Source organism: Sphaeramia orbicularis, chromosome 24 (assembly GCF_902148855.1).
Source record: "Sphaeramia orbicularis chromosome 24, fSphaOr1.1, whole genome shotgun sequence".
In the NCBI taxonomy this organism is placed as follows: Eukaryota; Metazoa; Chordata; class Actinopteri; order Kurtiformes; family Apogonidae; genus Sphaeramia; species Sphaeramia orbicularis.
This window is the reverse complement of record NC_043979.1, coordinates 14,578,311-14,597,976: the sequence shown is the minus strand read 5'-3', so window position 1 is coordinate 14,597,976 and position 19,666 is coordinate 14,578,311. Positions and strand designations below refer to the sequence as shown.

The 19,666-nt window shown below is 38.2% G+C and overlaps 1 protein-coding gene across 1 annotated transcript; it reads left to right on the top strand.

Annotated features, from left to right (window-relative positions):
* The first annotated feature begins 420 nt into the window (after positions 1-420).
* On the top strand, positions 421-18,590 carry kcnk13b (potassium channel, subfamily K, member 13b). Its single transcript, XM_030128798.1, has 3 exons — positions 421-981; positions 11,804-12,582; positions 18,327-18,590. Exons 1-3 carry the CDS (start codon positions 645-647, stop codon positions 18,480-18,482), a joined length of 1,272 nt encoding a protein of 423 aa, XP_029984658.1. The 5' UTR covers positions 421-644; the 3' UTR covers positions 18,483-18,590.
* The last annotated feature ends 1,076 nt before the right edge of the window (positions 18,591-19,666 follow it).

Sequence of the window (19,666 nt, the reverse complement as noted above, 5' to 3'; positions counted from 1 at the left end):
CTCGGAAAGGTCAAGAGATATTGATCTGACTATGCAAACCAAGTTTATACTATCAGATTGAAACTTCCCCGATTGAGGTCAGATCGAACATCTTGAGGATATTTCGTTCCTAATAGCGAATTCGAGTTTATAATTACCGTAAAAAAAATAAGATGAGACTGTTTTTGTGCACATTTAGTGAGCTGGAGGTCGTAAATGGTGATAATGGATAGCGGCTTTAAGTTGTTGGGTCTCTCGGTGGTCAACCACTGGTGCGTAAAACGCGCGCTCCGGGGTGGGGACTTCTTTGGAGAGGCTGGATCGCAGAGCACAACGGCACGACTCGCTGCATCCACAGGTTGCTGCGCGGATCTGATCGTCCACTTTAAGCATTTTTTATCGAGGCAGACCTGAAAGTAGAGCCCCCACAAACGAACGGAGAAGTCATTGAAGAATGCTCAAAGCTTTGGATTCGGATTCGGACGCAAAATGCCACCGCGTCGGACAACACGACCACAACAAGCTTTCTGACCGTTACATGGTGAAGCCAAGGACTTTTCCCCTCCAGTAACTAATCTCAGTTTCTCCAGAGGACTGTGACTGTTTGGCAGCACCATGCCACGGGTCCCCCACTGCAGCTGCGCCCCGGTGACAACGGCAACATAATGGCATGTAGGAGCGGCTGCTGCTGCGGCTCCGGTCCTATCAACGAGGATAACGCGAGGTTCCTGCTGCTGGCGTTGTTCATCATCGTCTATCTCCTGTGCGGCGCCGCTGTCTTCTCAGCGCTGGAGCAGCCGAAGGAGCGAGAGGCCAAGGAGCGTTGGGCGCAGAGGTTCGAGCATTTCAGCCAGAAGTACAACCTGAGCAAGAAAGACTTGAACAACTTCCTGAGGAACTATGAGGAGGCAAACGTAGCTGGGATCCGAGTGGACACTATTCGACCACGATGGGACTTCACTGGTGCGTTCTACTTCGTGGGAACTGTGGTATCAACCATTGGTAAGATGAAGAAAAAACAAAAAACACCCCTTTATTTAACACAGCCACTCTGTTTGTCTTATCCTCATAAGTGCTATATAATACAACAATAATTAACTCATGAGTGCAGTATTTCTTATCATATTCCCACCAAAATATCAAAACCACTTCTCACAATGAGCGTGGGAGTGGACTGTTTTCTTCCAAAGTCATATCAGACCACACCTGATACAGTCGCGGAAAAAAATTATTAGATCATCAAAAGTCATCAAAAACAGTAGTTATGCAATCAAGTACTAACTCCTGTGTGTATCATGTGACTAAAACAGACAGAAAAGAAAACATGGAATGTCTAAAAGCACTGTTTTTGTCAGTACAATGCCATAGCTATTGATATTGAACTTACGCAATTTTTGTTAATATCAAGAAAACCATGGAAAATGGTTAGATATCAGATTTTAACCCTTTCATGTATACTGGTCACTACAGTGGACAGCTATTCTACAGCTGTTCTCTTATATATTCATGGATTTTTTTGTTTGTTTGTTTGTTTGTTTTCGCACATATCTTTATTAAAGTTTTAAGACACTACATAGCTTGTCTGACATGAATTGGTAACATTGTGTAGATTTCTTCAGAGCATATTCTCACCCCCAGAACTACAGCCCCCCACCCCCGAGTTTTCACCCAATTTATCTGTAAATACATGTTTCTTCGTTTCAAAAATTAAATGCAAGGTGTCCAGCTGAATGGACATTTTTGCAACTTCACGTAAAATAGGTTCATAAGATAATTTTTATAATTAGTAGTAGTAGTATGTCTTTTTTTAACTTAATTTTTTGTTTTTGTTTTGTTTATTTATTTATTTATTTTTCATAAGAAAATTTTCAATTGCATTGTTTTTTTCATGCCTAAAGAGGAATAAAAACACTCAGGAAAAAAATCTTGATTAAGGTTCTCATAATTCGTGCATGAAAGGGTTAAATTAAACTCTTATGAGCTATTTTTGTTGTTATCATTATATTTTCCCTAACAAATTTACCTTTAGTTGTACCAGGCATTAAAATAAACAAGAAATTGAAGACAACAACAGGTGCTCTAATAATTTTTTCCACGACTATATTTATTTTCTATGTTACAAATCCATTTCACCATAGTGCACCAAAACTTTTATAAAATGCACACCAAACTGACTAGAAGACATTTAACATAGATTATTATGAGTTGTCAAAAGCAGGAAAAGCACAGGTGTTACATAAATAAATAGCAGTTGTCAAGTGCTCTTTTTGTTGTGATTATGACTAAGCCAACATACTGACTGAACTGGCTGACAGAATTAACTCATGCTTTTTCTGTTCTTTACCTGTGTTTCATACAAGTGTATTTCCAGTAAAGGCCTTTCTTTTTGTATCAGCTCTGATCTTACACTGAAAACCTGATACTGGGAGGGGGAGGGGGATTGGTGTGAAAAAAAAAGGAAGCAATTTTATGAACATGTCGGACCAAGATTTGTATCTGACAATATGCTCTCACAGTGTCCAGACTGTCTGAGAATAATCGAGGGGGGCTATCAGTGTCACCACGGCAGGGCAAGCATAAAAAAAGAGAAAGAAATCTTCCACAGATAGCACTATAGGCTCAGAGATAATAAACCTATTGATCTTTTGAGATTTTTTTGTGTGTACAACCATTTTTTTCTGCTCCATGGAGCTTGCTCAGCATCTCGCTCTGCAAATTGAAGAGGTTCATAATGGTTTATAGAAATTGTCACTTATTATGACAAAGCCTTAACAGCGAAGATTAAAAGGGATGAAAAAACAAAGATACAATAGATAGATAGATAGATAGATAGATAGATAGATAGATAGATAGATAGATAGATAGATAGACTTTATTTATCTGGGAAATTACAGTGGACCCATTTCATTGTTTCATCCTCTTGATGATTCTTCTCAAATGAAAAAAAAAGTCACATGACATCTGGAATAGACAGTTGTCAACATGAATACGTCAGTCTGAGAGACACCGCACTCCTGACCCCTCTGACCATTCATGTCCACTCGTATTGCATTGTCCTCAGAGGAGATATCTGACTGACTGGGAAAAACACCGTGTCTATTGCTTTTTGTTTTTTTTGTTGTTTTTTTTATCATGATTGTAGCATGAATCATAGCCCTGATGTCATGAATCCACAATCATCCGTCTTTGACATATCAAGTTAATTCAAGTTAATTCATCTTTTTAATTCTCACTCTCACCAGTCTTTTTTTTTTATATTATTTGGGTGTTCACATGTTATTTGAAGCTGTCAGGTTTGCCACACAGTTTAGGGACAAATCCCACAGCCACATCATTAGTGGACATGTCTGCATCCAAATGGTGCAGGAGTGCATTACACTGTCTGAATATCTCATGTGTGGTCAGATGAATTACACACGCAGGCTCCTGTGTTTAGTGTACACTTCAGCAAAAATAAAAAAAACACTGATGATTTTTATTCTGAATGGCCCATGGGTTGTTTAAAAATGCACATGTATTAGTCAGACAAATGTGTTTTCACTTGTAATACATGAGTAGGTGTGAGACTGGAGGGAAAAAAACTGAACTATCTGTGATATAACCCACAGCCTTGGTGACACTGATGTTATACTGACACAGTTGCACAGTATTTTCTCGCAATTTTTTCCTCATATTCTAATAAAGAGGTCAAATGACTCATCAATGACACATTTAATTGAGCTCACCAAAGGAGGATAGAAAGGCACGGCTATAAAAAAAAAAAAAAAAAAAAAAAGCCGTTTGACTTTTAGCATCGTGTTTAGAACAGAGCTTCATCTCCAACTCAATTAACACTTTGGCAACTTATCTGAATGTATGCAGTCAACCCCCCCAGACATCACACAATGGCATTTAGTCAAGCTGTGAAATATATATATTTTTATCATGCATGACACGTTTGATTTTTTTTTTGTCACTTTAATATTCACTCCACCTGAAAATTATCATTTAGCACAAACATCATACATTTAACAGTTAAATCACCTACATTTGATGCAATGTCAGGGTTTGTCTTGGATCAAAGTGAGCTGATCATATGAACCGTTTTATCAATTACATGATTAAGTGAAACAGATTAAAACAGTCTGGTAACTGGTATTGCATTTTTCAAGTGAGCCAATGGGAATAAAATTCCCAGTGTCTGTGTTTGCAGATGTATTGATTATTTCATTTGGAGGTCTAGAAGGAAAACACATGATCACTATAGTAAACCATGGAGGTGTAGGTGGTGAACACCTACAAGACCGTTTCAAGGCCTCCTTTCTACACTACAGCAAACCATGGCAGTATCAGTGTAATACAGCAACTGTAGTTACACAGGAGAGAAGAGAAGAGAAGAGAAGAGAAGAGAAGAGAAGAGAAGAGAAGAGAAGAGAAGAGAAGAGAAGAGAAGAGAAGAGAAGAGAAGAGGCTTTCTTGTCATTACAGCAGTCTACAGAGCACTTGCATCTAAATAACGACACAAAAGATACATATATTAAACAATGTAAAATATAAAATAGTGTGCAATCAAAAATATGTGGAAATTAGAAAAATACTGTATGAAAGGGTAAAATGTTGAAAATATAGAAGTAGTATAAAAATCTGCAAATGTACCAGTGTAAATGGTGCAAATGTAACAGGGATGTAACAGAATCTGTGTTTAATGCTCTATTTAAAAAAAGGGGTTTTTCTCACACATCCCACCAAGAGCAAGAGGTGACACAAAATTTGACTAAGTGTCCACCTCTTAATTTTATGCACAGGAAGAACTCAGAATGTTACTATGAAGTGAGACACAGTAATGAGCAGTTAATAAGCTCTGACTCATAGCTTCATTATGAATCAGGTTAATACTGAGTAGTTAGTGAGTAGTTCCTTATTACTCTGTGAGGAGCAGTCAGGTCTATATACCTGTTTGTCTGCCTGTCTGTTTGTCTGTCTGTCTGTTTGTCTGTCTGCCTGCCTGTCTGTGTACCTGTCTGTCTGTCTGCCTGCCTGCCTGTCTGCCTGTCTGTTTGTCGGTCTGTCTGTCTGCCTGCCCACCTGTCTGTCTGTTGGTCTGCCTGTCTGCCTGCCTGCCTGCCTGTTTGTCGGTCTGCCTGTCTGCCTGCCTATCTGTCGGTCTGCCTGCCTGTTTGTCTGCCTGTCTGTCTGTCTGCCTACCTGCCTGCCTGCTTGTCTGTCTGTCTGCCTGTCTACCTGCCTGTCTGTTGGTCTGCCTGCCTGCCTGTCTGTCTGCCTGCCTGTTTGTCTGCCTGTCTGTCTGACTGCCTGCCTGCCTGCCTGTCTGTTTGTCTGTCTGCCTGGCTGTTTGTCGGTTTGCCTGCCTGCCTGTCTGTCTGTCTGTCTGTCTGCCTGTCTGTCTGCCTGCCTGCTTGCCTGTCTGTCCATTGGTCTGCCTGCCTGTCTGTCTGTCTGCTTGCCTGTTTGTCTGCCTGTCTGTCTGTCTGCCTGTCTGTCTGTCCCTGTAACTCCAAATCTACAGCACATTTAGACTTGAACATTTTACACAAGTTAGGTCTTTATAATATCTTTTTCTCCTCAAAGATGGTCCAGATCTGGAAGTTGTTACATTAAAGGATTGGAAGACAGGGAACTTTCAGACTTTTTTTTATTTTAGTGGAAATGAAGGCAGGTATTGCTGCATGTATTGGAGGACAATTTAGTCATGTTGTAGTGTTATTTAGAACAGTGAACTGAAATATGGACTTTTAGTTGGTGTCACCTGCCCCTGAACTACACAACCCTGGTTAAATCTGAAACCAGAATTTCTCCAGCGCTTCAGGCTATATAGTTATGTAATATATATTATGCAAGAGTTTTAGTTCTATAAGTTCTAAGGGAATTTTATTTATAGAAAATGTACTTTTGTGCAGCTTGTATGTATTTTTCTGTTTTTAATTGCAGTTGTAAAGAATCTTTGAAATCTGGAGGTTGCCAATAAGCCCCTTGAGGTTTTTTGGTAACTATACATCACAAATTTTAAACAACAATTCATGTGTATGTTTTTTACTATATGAAAATAAAATAAAACAAGTGATGCCAGGTACAGCAAACCCCGCCCCTCACACGTATTGTAGCTTATTTTGGCATCGATCCAACTGATGTCATCATGTCTATGCATGTGCTGATGTCAGCATATCAATTACCTCTATATATGTGCCAAGTTTGAAGGAAATTGAAACAAAATTGATGTTTTTAAAGACATGTGAAATTTCGCCCATTGTAAGTGAATGAGAAAAGAAAAAAATGTTAGAAAATTCATAAAAAATGTGACCTTTGACCTATTTTTCCCAAAATGTAACCACATCTATTCTGGCTCACTGCCAATCTATTAACTCAGTTTGGTATGAATTCAATCAATAGTTTTGCTGCTAGTGTGTTAAAAGCAAACAAACAAAGAAACAAACCAAAACAAAAACAATACCCCTTGCCTCCCCATTGGAGGGCGGGGTAGTAAAAAATAATAATAATAAAAAATAAATAAATAACTAAAGTGATCAAAACTCAGATGGATTTCAACACCTGAAAATGTTGTGCTGTCCAAAGCTGAAAGCTGTGATTGGGATCGGAGAACTCATGGATGATCATTTGTGCAAGCGGTACAGAATTTTTTTTAGACATCTTAGAACTCCAGATCAGCAAATTGAGGACATGATAAAAGTGTATGAACAGGTGGGTTTGTCACTCAAGATTCATTTCTTTAACTAACACCTTGATGTTTTATTCCATCCAGTTTAGGTGGTGTAAGTGATAATAAACACATTTCTGAATCAGACACCAGGTATCACAGGCTTCTACCCAAATATGATGGTGATTGCTGTCAGTTCCTACAGTGGAAAACTGTCACAACCCACAAGAACAAGAGACAATTTCTCAGACAGTGTCTAAAACATTTGAAATCTTTTTGAGCTGAGCTGATTCTTCATGAGGCCTGAAGTCCATATCTAAAGTACATTTACCAGTTTTTCCACAAATTATCTTCAGGTTTTGAACACACAGTAAGTATATAAATATATAGATAGATATTAGATCCTCAATAACAATCCTAAAAACAGGATAATCCAGAGTTTAAAGCTTTAACTAGCACTGAATCATGTGAAGGTGGGGGAATACTAACCCTTTATCTGGAGACCCACTTTTAAAAAATGTGAAGCCTTCGTGACCCACTTCATCATAGACCTCCATAGATTAGAGTGAATTTGTGTGTCAGTGAACATTCAGGAGCATTTTCATCGCTGTTTCTGTCTCACGCAATTCTCTTGAATGGATACGCACAGATAATGAACAGAATGAAAACAAGCCATTCACACTGGAGTCAGTGATATGATCAGTGTTATCAGAATGGAACTAAGCTTTAAGTCTATCAAAAACATGCCTCTTGTTGAAAATTTGCAATGCAAATGCAAAAGGTAATTGGTGACCCAAATAGTCACCTGTGACTCACCTGAAGACCATGACCCAGTCTTTGAGATAGACTTAGATACAACAGAGTGCACGAAGACAGTATCTAATAATGGAATAATTATGAATGAATGAGTCATTACTGCTCACTCTGTCATTGTGATAATTGTCATCAACCACCTGTGTGAAAACAGCTGGATAAAAACATCAGATGTGTCACATTTCCATATATATCTCTAAATAAACATATTCCCACATCATTTTCCACTGTTTGAGATTTGACAGTGAATGTAATTGTGACAACTCATTGCTTCCCCTTCTTCTCAAGTCAGTTTGCCTTTATCAGTACCCATTTTAATCAGTTGTTTCTCTTTACATAGATAGATAGATAGATAGATAGATAGATAGATAGATAGATAGATAGATAGATAGATAGATAGATAGATAGATAGATAGATAGATAGATAGATAGAGTATATTTATAATTTACTGCACGTCTTCCCTGTGCAGCCTCTGTTTTCAAAGCCTAAAAGGCAAACAGAAATCAAATGTTGATTTATGCGCTCTGGTGCTCAGTGCCGATATATTGATATTCTTCTGAATGTGTATAAGCACAGTACACACAAGCCATATACTATAGAATTTCATAAAATGAATAAAGACAACAAAACCATGCATCATCAATTATCTGAATCACAATTAATTGTCATCTTAACAATGCTGGTATCCAAAACAATGCAGGTGTTGAAAAAGTCCGTAGCGTTGTTGTGTTTAGAATGAACTGACCAGGATGCAGATGGAGAGCCAGTTGCTCCACTGAGCATTCGATATTAAATGAGGGATGAAAAGAAGATAAGACTGGGATCAGTGCATCTGATTGAAAGACTTCTCACTTTGACTCCCATTATGTTCATTTGCCAGTTCACATCAGACAAAAGGGAAGTCATCTGCTCCACATCTTGGTATCTTCCACATTAAAACCTGCTTTTAAAATGGATTTGAACGTTTAATATAGGATAAAATGAAAAATTATAATGTGAAGTGTCCCCGCTGAGTCTTTTTGTTGCCAGACAACAGTAGAGCATAAAGGCAAACGTCAGGCACGGGCTTATGCAGAAAACATCTCAGTTATTGAAGTGAATGAGTTACAGAGAGCGCACATGTCACCAATGGCAACCCAGCCTAAGGAAGCAGTTGTGGGGTTTGAGTGAATTTCTCATTTAGAAGAGGCAATCAGTATTTAGCAACTCGCATAATGGTCACATAAAGGTGAGCTAAAGCAGTGGAATGGTTACACGTTTCTATGCATTTATACCTGGACAAAGATGTTAAAATGTATGTATAAGACTGTACACTTTCAAATGTAGGGGATATAAGTAATGAAATCCTTTCATTCAACAAATCTCTGTGTCAGAATCATAGGTGCAGTGTATAGGATTTAGGAAAGCTGCAGAAACAGAATAGAAGACTTTTATTTTATTTGTGCATAATCTCCTGCATAATACAGTGTTCTCATAGCCTTAGACCAGGGATATCAAAGTCATTTGTGTTCAGGGGACACATACAGACCAATTTGACCTCAAGTGGGCCAGACCAGTAAAATATTAGTATAATAACTTAAGAATAATGACAACACAAAATTTTGTCTTTGGTTTAGTACAAAAAAGTATTACACTATGAACATGTTTACATTTACAAACTATCCTTAAAGCTGTGTATGACTTTCGTCACCAATTTTTCATCAAATCTGTAAAACCCCAGTGATAGCCTAAGTGTCATGAATCTGTTAGTCTGTCCGTGATCATGCACCTGAATCATTCCCCTCATAGTTAGGAACTTCGAAGTGTACCTCACCACAAACAGTCCATTTGTTTATGTACCAAACCAAACCGAAACAAAACTGTCACTCGGGGTTCGTCGGAATTCCACGCACCTGCAGTTTGACCGCAGCAGCAATGAACACGGAAATGGCTTCAATTACTTCTTGCTACTGACAAAAAACGAGTGACAGTTTGATGAAAAACTGGTGACGAAAGCCATACATTAAAGTCATATTTAAACAAAAAATAGGAATAATTTGAACTTCCATAAACAACCTGAGATTTCTTAACAAAAATAAGTGCAATTTTAACATTATTATGTCTCAGCTTATCATTTACTCATGTGCATTACAATTGCAATCTACAAATGCATAAAACATTTAGTAAAGGGCATCTGGAACTGAAAAATATATGAATTTAGTTTTGTGGTCAATACAACTTGATTGTCCATGTCTTACGCAATATTTGCAAACTCATCTTGTGGGCCGGATTGAACCCTTTGGAGCACAGGTGTAAAACTCCAGTCCTCAAGGGCCGGTATCCTGCATGTTTTAGATATTTTCCCGCTTCTGTCACACCTGGAAGCCATTACATCACTATTAGGCTTCTGCAGAGCTTGATGATGAGCTGATCATTAATTGACCCAGGTGTGATAGAAGAGGGAAATATCTAAAACATGCAGGATACCGGCCCAGACTGAAGTATGGCACCCCTGCATTGGAGGGTTGGTTTAGGCCCGCAGGCCGTATGTTTGACACCCCTGCCATAGACTGAACCATTATGTATCTATAGAGGGTCTCCTCCATGGAATCTGCCATGTTCTGCTACAGTGTTTCTATCATTGCTCTTTTCATTTTGCCTTTTTATTGGAGGTCTCATCAGAGTTAAAGGTTCAATACAGAGATAAGATTTGTGTGTTCTTATGTGCTTTTGTTAAATTGATGGTGGGCGACTTGGACAAAACATATATCATAATATATCCTATCAGTGTAGAGACTGATCTCATGAAACGGCGTTGTATGTCACGCCAGTTCTTATGGCATTTGGCGTGTTATACATTTTCATCCTTTCGCGTGCTATTCAATGCCATTTGATCGCGTGTAAACTTATGCCAAGATCTCCAGTTCACATATTTGTAACCGCTAACACTAATCCTGACCCTCAGTGCATGATATTCAACGCGGAGGAAAGCTTAGAATGCGTACAGATAACATGCCAATTAAAAGTAGTGTGTATATTTACGCAGTTTCATGGTATTGTGTTCCACTGTATATAGTATATAATTTTTAAAAACAGCCAATGCCATACAAGATCTGACAAAACTCTATTTTAGCCTAATTTTCAATAAACAAGTTGAAATACTTGCCAAAACACAAGTTACTTACAAACATATAGGAAGTAACCAAAACTGTTAATGCACATTAAACAAAATATTGAACAGTTAGCAAAAGTGGCCTAGCCATTCTGAAAATGTATATGAACCTTGAATGACTATGTCGCTGACAATGCTGATATGAAATATTAGTAATTAAAGAAAACTGGCAAACAATGAGTCATCACTGACATGATCTGCACAGTTTGTACTAACAAATTTCAACCAAGATAACAGTATCCAGTTAAACCTATGTTTGAGATGAACTATGTAGTGAAGACAAGTTCTTGTGCTGCAAACCATGCATGACAAGGCATTTAGGTTTTGCTCAACAACAAACTGCATGTAGCTTTGCAATCTCAGAGTTACTGCAGCCAGTCTCTCACGCTGACATTTGATTCACTTCAGTCTGACTTTTGACTCTGTCTCTCTGAGCTCATAATGTATTGTTTATGCAGAAGATACATCATGACATAATCTGAACGCCTTTGCATTTGTCATGACAGCAAAACATGTTATGCAAATGCATTCATGGTATTGTTGAACAACCAAATCATGCTGAAGAATCATTATAAACACATAAGAAACATGCTAGTCTGCCACCATTAATGCTACTTGCAGTGGTGTGGTGTTCTCATTAAAACACACAGGCTGAATGTGTGAAGGACACTGCTGTAGCAGAGTAAGAAAAATGAAACTGTCTCTGAAGACAGGGCTTTAACAATTTATGTGACAGTATGTATTCATTGTTGGCTCTATAGTCATTTACTTCATTCCACACAGAAATGGCCTCAATACCTCACATATATCTGCGACATCTCTGTGCCTTAAGCTAATTGTCAAGGTTGGGTACATCCATGATAGTGGTCTGCCTTCTGCTCTTCAACAGCTGCTTCCTTAGCTTAGACATGGAATGAAACAAATAACAAACATATTCCATACTCCATACTCTCAAATACTGAACTTTTCTTTTTTTTTTTTTTTTTTTTTTTAAAGGTACATTTTGGTCAACTGTTTGAGCATAGACCAGACTTTTTATTATCTTAACCCAAAAGCCCAGAATATAAAATCTAAACACCGACAAGGGAATTGAGCAAGATATCATCTGTAACTCAACACTAATATCACATCCTGAGTCTTTAAAATGACATGTATAGTGCATGTGAATGTATTTCTAATTGTTTTGTGATGTTTTATGTGCACATAGGCTTTGGGATGACTACGCCTGCCACCATTGGAGGAAAAGTCTTTCTGATGTTCTATGGCCTTCTCGGCTGTGCTGCTACCATTCTCTTCTTCAACCTCTTCCTGGAGCGTGTCATCACCGTAATCGCTGTGGTCCTCAAGTCCTGCCACGAACGACGCCATAACAAGGCTGTGCTCCCACAAAATGGCCGGCGTGTCTCAGAGGGAGGTCAAGCCAGTGGAGGCGGTAGAGGCAAAGCTGAGGATTTATCTGGCTGGAAGCCTTCAGTCTACTGCGTCATGCTCATCCTAGGTGCAGCGGCCATCTTGGTGTCCTGTTGTGCCTCACTCATGTACTCAGCAGCAGAGGGCTGGGGCTACCTGGATTCCCTCTACTTCTGCTTTGTGGCCTTCAGCACCATTGGTTTTGGGGATATGGTGAGCAGCCAGAGGGTTGTCTACGAGGGCCAAACCACAGCAGCATACAGGGTGGGCAACTTCTTCTTCATCCTCACTGGTGTCTGCTGCATCTACTCCCTCTTCAACGTCATCTCCATCGTCATCAAGCAGGTGCTCAACTGGCTGCTGCGGAGACTAGAGGCCCCCTGCCGTTGCTGCTTCCCCAAGAGGGGTCATCATCCCCACCGGCACCCCCGACGCAATGTGGTGGCCCCGGGCCACCTACGTACCCGCAGAGACCCCTCTATCGAGACAGATGCCATCAATGAAAGTGAGACTGACCCTGGGCGCAGGATGTCTGGGGAGATGATCTCCATGAGGGACTTCCTAGCAGCCAATAAGGTGAGAGCCTCGGGGCCAGAGCAAGGTGTGACTGACAACTTGCAATATTCCTCATGTCAAATGCCAAGTATGTTGCTAGCACTCTCACACCACATTTCCACTGATGGTATCAGCCAATTTTGCCCTGAAATGTTTTATGTTTCCATTATGTGACAGAGGAGAGCACCGGGGGAGGTTCCAAATGAGCCACAATGATATTTATTAATAATAATAATAATAATAATATTAAACTTTATTTGTATAGCACCTTTCATACAGAAATTGTAACCCAAAGTGCTTCACATTGATTGAAAAAATACAATATTAAAATACATTAAGATTTGATTATACATCAAGAAATAAAATGAAATTTGAGAGAAATACAATAAAATAAAAATAAATATAAAAACAGCGCACATTAAAATATTTGATTATGCATAGAATTTTTGAAGTGCAAGAAATAAGATGAAATTTGAGAGAAATACAATAAAATAAAAATAAAAATAAAAGCAGCGCACATTAAAATATTTGATTATGCATAGAATTTTTGAAGTGCAAGAAATAAGATGAAATTTGAAATACAATAAAATAAAAAATAAAAACAGAAATACAATAAAATAAAATAAAAATAAAAAACGCACATTCCTGGTTCCTGAATTGTGACCCCATTTTTATCTCCTTTCAAAGGCTAATGAGAATAAAAATGTTTTTAATTTGGTTTTAAATATATTCAGTGAACTGGCTTCTCTAATGTCTTTTGGAATTGTATTCCATAACTTTGGTGCATAGTTAGTAAAGGCTGCGTCCCCCATTTTCTTTGTAATATTTCTGGGAGTCGCTAGTAACCCTGCGTTTGATGACCTCAGTGTTCTAGTTTGTACATAATTGATCAGTGAGTTTGCAATGTAACTTGGTCCGGTTCCATTTAGAGCTTTATACGTGAGGAGTAGTATCTTAAAATCAATTCTGTAGGTTACCGGTAGCCAGTGCAGGGAAACCAACACTGGAGTAATGTGCTCTCTCTTCTTGGTTTTGGTTAATAACCTAGCTGCAGAGTTCTGAATCAGCTGAAGTCTGTCTGTGGTGCTTTTTGGGAGACCTGGAAGGAGTGCATTACAGTAGTCCAGTCTGCTGGAGATAAAAGCATGGACCAGTTTTTCAGCATCCTTTCGATTTATAACCGGCATTACTTTGGCTATGTTTCTGAGGTGGAAGAATGACGTTTTAGTGACTTTCTTTATGTGGAACTTAAAGTTTAAGTCTGAGTCTATAATGACTCCCAGACTTGTCACTTCCGGTTTGATCCAGGAAGTGAGTTTGCCCATCCTACTCATCAGCATCAATGAGTGTAATGTACAATTGTGACGATCACAGATTGGTCAAACAAGAATCATCACTGGGCCACTATGTATGTGTGTCATCATGTTGGAATGTTGGACGCCACACTAAGCCAAGCGTAAAAGCAAAATTGTTCACATGAGCAGGCTCTGTTTGACAAATTACCGCAAATTTGAAGTCTAAATAATTATATTCTCACCTGAAAATATCTTAATATAATGTTTCATTTGGGCAATAACTTAGAGTTTTAAGCTTTATCTTCCTCCTATATTGCCTCGCTTGTAGCTGCAGTGAAGATAATGTTACAATAGATTATGTTGCGTCACAAGATGAGCAGTCACATAGAGAAGGTACTTGAACTTAAGTGGAAATGCAGTGTTCTGGCTGTAAACTGAGCCAAGTCCAGCAAAAGTTGAGGCAAGTAGAGCTGATAGTCTGTGGTAAAGTGACATAATGTCATCAAATGTGTTATTACAAGCAACCTATAATTTCAGAGCAGTGATTTGATGTAATGGCTCACATGAGGAGCAGAGAGAACATTTTGCCAATAATCTTGTTTCCCTATAGTTGCTTGCAGCAGTCATTAACTTACTCTGCTTTCAGTCACCTCCCTCCTCATAAGCGCGATCATATTTAAATACTTTATTACAGCTTTCTGGCAAGATCAGTGCCGAAATTCATTGTAACTCATACACGCCTGAGATATGACATGATATAGCCTAGTCTGTGTGCTGTGATCTTTAGGAGCATCCCGATGGTGTAATAAGAGCAATAAGATTTTCACTATCGACAAATAATGACACACATTGATATTTCCAACAATGTTCAAATTTAAAGAAATCTGAAATTGGTATCCCCTTTATTAAAATGAACATGCTGCTTCATAATATCATTCTATGTCTTTTATTATATATCATTACAGCAGCAAATGCAAATTTGTTGATTAACACCATTGAAATTCCCTATAAACATTGTGTATCTAAGTGTTAACATTAAAGTTTCATGTTAGTTTGAGCTGTTTCATTAAGGAACAAAGCGACATAATGTAAATATCCAAACCTACACACAATGTGACTAAGATGTTAATTACTTCTGGACAGATTTTCATCAGTAGCGGTGATGAAAACAATTCCCATGATGTTTTGCTCATTCACAGAGTCGACAAAACACATATTTTATTTTCTTACTGTTCTTCCTGAGAGACCTATAGATGCAGAAATCAGGAAATAAGGAAGTATTTCAAATTAACATTCATAAGGCTTTTTACTCATCTTTTTGTTGGTGCATACATATTAGCTACTGTGTATACACATTTACATAACTAGAGCTGTATTTTATAAAGCAGACTAGAGTTAAATCTGTTTTTTTTAGTGCATTAAAGAACTTCTAGATTTTACGCACCCAGGAGCCTTGACATTTGTTTGGTGTCCTACTGAATATTTTATTTTTGGTATGTTTATATTTCATTCCTACTGTACACATTTAAATGATGACTATAATATTTTGTATTTACAATACCTAAACCAACACGCTGTTTATCCCTCCTTTGGGATTAGAGGAACACCATGTCCGCTTTGATTCAGCCTCAGAACTGACTGTTAACACCAGATAAACGCTCTAAACAGGGAATATGTATTTAATGATTTCAAATTACACAAGATTAGTGTCCCTTCTGCCTGAGGATTTATGCTGTAAGTCTTTTGGTTGTTGAAGCGAAAGAGATGTCGAAGATGTGAGAAAAAGAATACATCAGTAATTGCACAAAATGAATGATTACTGAGGAACCGATTGCTAAATGACAAGATGAGTGTTTGCAGTTGCACATGTGATCATGTTATAATTATCTCGACTCTAAAGAGAATAAAAACACCCTTTTTGGCTGAGGTGAAAGACAAAAACAAAGGTCTGGTTGCCTCGTAAATATCCATTTGAAATGATAAGTCTAGCGAACCGAACACTGTAAATCACCTGCCTCAGTCAAAGTGAATTAAAAATAGACAGACACTTCAACAGAATTACAGAGTGCAGACAGGCACTTTATCCACATGTGGCAGATTAGGTCATTTGCTTGAAGGGCTAGTCAATATCCAGACTAAATTCATGCTTCAACAAAAACCTCGCATTTCACACCCGTAAGTACAGATGTCGATGAAAATTGCAGTATTTTTTCAAGTTTTTTTTTAAATACCAGTTCATACTTGTGTGCTTGAGTTGAAAAGAAAGACTATTTTCAAAAGGATCTGTGCCCTTATCTTGAAAACTAGCAAAAAAAAAAGGTCACATTACATTGGACTATTGCCCACTTGTATTTCACCAATTTGAAGGAGTTCTGTGTAGTACTGATATTCCAAACTCTCTACTGCAAGCTGAAGTCATGCAGCAGAGCATATGTGCACCTAGCAGAACCACCACTGAATCAATACTATCTATCCACAGACTGTGTCACTCACTGAATAAAGTGTAAAGCTGATTGTTTACACACATATGGGTGCTTCTATGAAACTGGTGCCTGAAAACAGGACAGAGGGGCAAAAAATTCACACTAGATGTGGACTAATGTTATGAAGCAAGTTTGGAAGCAACTTTGGGTCTATTTTAAAAATAAATATTTACTGAGATAAAAGAGAAACTATTTTTCAGATAAAACACATTTTTATATTATTTTTTAAAAAAAATTTATACAAAAATCTGCATGTAACATGGTAAAAATACATGAAAATTATGTGCTACTATTTTTTTGAATATCTTTTTATTCTCTTGCAGGTACATTTTGGGAATCAAACTAAATATGCTAGACAGAGTGTTTCTCAAAAATGACCACTGTTGCAAAATCACTTATGATTTATTTGTGTTTTATTTGGCAGGTTCTGTGTGTAACACAAGTGGACACAATGGGTTACACACGAAACCTGGACTGAGACAGCAGATTCATGAAAAACCCACATGTCTGGATTAGAAAAACCACTAGGATTGTCAAATTTAACACAGTGTCTTTATTTATAGCGGTATATAAGACCCTTTCAAGCCATGTGGTCCAGATCCAATCCACTGACACCTAGGTAGCTTTTCATGTCCCAATTTTGGTCCTATTTTTGGCCCCAATATTTGATTAAAAATTCATTAATTCTGGCATGGCTCAGAGCAAGAGTAGAATTTTTTTGTATTTATCTGAGGTCATCATTAGGTACATCCTGGGGGGAAATACGTCTAAATTTCTCTTTTATAATTGGGTCTAAAAAGCGGGCAAGGTGCCAGGTACCAAAATGAACCCAGTTTCGTAGAAGCACCCATATACTACAATTTTATCATCAAATTTTCTTCCTCAAACTAAAACTATCAGCCGCTCAGTTTGACAGTTGGTCAAAATAACACTTTACAACCTTCATATGGTCAGTTGATTGTTTACATTATAGCTCTGTTAGCTTAGCTCTGTTTTTAGACAGAAAACAGCCACAGTAAAACCACAAATCACCTCTCCTGTATGGTTTGTGTTGTCAGTAGTTGCACTAAAGATCTGTTTGGAATCGTCTAAACAAGGTCAGAATAGTCTAGAAGAGTTTAGTCTGAACCATGGATCAACGAATGACAAAGTTAGCATTGAAAAAAACATCACATAAAAACTTTATACCTTCGTAAACCTCATGATCAAACTCACTTGTGGAGAAGAAACACTGCGGTCTTAGCATCAAACTCTGTTCTTTTCATTTAGAACTGTGTCCAGGGGTCAAAACAATGACAGTTTACTTTCTTTGACTATAAAAGTTGTTTCTTAGCAGTTCTCATCACTTTCTGACACTCTGGTCGAAGGCCCTTCGGTGTTAGTTTTCATCCCCACAGGAGATCAATAGAGTGACTCACGACTTCCTCTAATGGTCACGTAAATCCCCTCGCCTGTTGATATCTCGATAATCCAATACACCCTCTGAACCCTGTATTATAAATACACAAACATTTTAGGTAATTTAGAAAAAAAAAAGTAGAAATACTACACATAACCTCTTTAATGATCAACTCTGTTGGTCTTTTTTATGAATGAGCTATTGTGTCAGCTGAAGTGTGCACAACTCCCCCTCATTTGATATAATGTTGACTCATTTAAAACAGAATTATACATCACATGGTTATATTTGTTACACAATACTTAGCAGAGTACAAAAAATACAAAGGGAAAGGTTGGTGTGTGGGAGAGTGGATGTTTGGTTCCTGTCAGTCACATTTGTTCAATCTTTGTTTGAGACAAAACACCAAAGAAGAGGAAATGCATCATCTAGTAGCTTTATATCACACCTATTCAATCAGCTGCCTCCAACACATTGTATTAACTGTGGTTTCACAAGACCTGACAGCTTTCTCCTACCATTTCCAAACATAGACAGCAAACATTTCCCCCCATCTGTTGATTTCTCAATCTCTGTCTCTTCCCACAGGTAAATCTGGCCATTATGCAGAAGCAACTATCGGAGATGGCCATCGGGCACCCGCGCCAGTCCAGTTCCAGTTCACGGCAGAACGGATTCTCAGGAGGGGTGGGCGCCCTTGGCATCATGAACAACCGGCTGGCTGAGACTAGTGTGGACAGATAGGGGGGAAACTAGATTGGAAATAGCTAAGAGGGTGAGACTAGTTAGAACAAAATGCTTTCCTGAGTACCCATACCTGAGAGACAAAAAAAGATTTATAAAATGTATGAATTCATGAGTGCATACTGTATGGACAAGCAGCCAGACCTGCAGCAGCAACATCTCACAATCAAACCATCACGGCCCACTCTCCAGTCAAGAGCACGGCTACATGAATGATGCATGACAGTTTGTTGGGAGTCTCACATCTGGACCAGGCTCAGTGTGCCGGAATGCTCCTCATGAGGGCTTCAGTTTCCATGGCGATATATAAAAAAAGAGTCTGCCTCAAGCTCCTGCACTCAGTCACACATCTCTATCAGTCACTTTAAAATGTATTAATGAAATAACATCCTTACAAATGGTCTCACTTGGTTTTGTGCCTTGGTGTTACATGCACTGAGTTGGTATGCAGAAATGTAAAGTCAGAATTATGTGAAATTTGTGTTGGAGGTTGTTTTATGCTGGGGGCCAGGTATTTGTTGATGCTCGCTAACTCAATTTCTTTCCAGCTTTTTCTCTAAATGAACTCAAATTTTTATCTTATATCCTTTCTAAGCTAACTTTTACCTCTAAGTTAACCTAATTTATAAACTAAATTACTTTCTTTCCTACTTTTTTTCTCAAAGGTAACCCAATGTCTTAGCTAACTTCCTTTATAAGCTAACCTCCTCCATGCTAACTACATTTTTAGCTAACTATTTTTAGAGTATTCTTCTCTGTAGTTCTTCTAGGTCAAACAGTTGAACCTAGAAGAACTACCAAGAACAATGATGACCTGGGTAAATGAGAACTTACACAGACATACGTATTTTCAGAATATCTCCAAATCTAAGATAACGCCAGTTCCAATCAACTCCTCTAAGCTCATGGCTGTCTCACTTGCTTATATTGATGTATTATGGATTGTTAGCATTAACATTGCTAGGATAGCAAATGTGTTCATGTCGATTTCTTGTCCGTCAGCCCAAAAACAGTTTAGTTTGTCCACTTTAACCTGTAGGAGTATGTGTGTAATGTGTCTTCTTACCACTGAAGAAATAAATCAAGTTAAAATTGTCTCACTACTGTAAGTAAAAATACCTATAACCACTTGCTAATGGCTAACTGTGCAGTAAATGGGATTTTACACTGATGCTTTGCTGAAG

What these genes read in the sequence shown, in the direction of transcription:
- kcnk13b (XM_030128798.1), top strand. Translation starts at nt 645, where the DNA reads ATGGCATGTAGGAGCGGCTGCTGCTGCGGCTCCGGTCCTATCAACGAG. An exon ending in AACTGTGGTATCAACCATTG is followed by an intron (nt 982 to 11,803) that starts GTAAGATGAAGA and finishes ATGTGCACATAG; the next exon opens with GCTTTGGGATGACTACGCCT. An exon ending in ACTTCCTAGCAGCCAATAAG is followed by an intron (nt 12,583 to 18,326) that starts GTGAGAGCCTCG and finishes CTCTTCCCACAG; the next exon opens with GTAAATCTGGCCATTATGCA.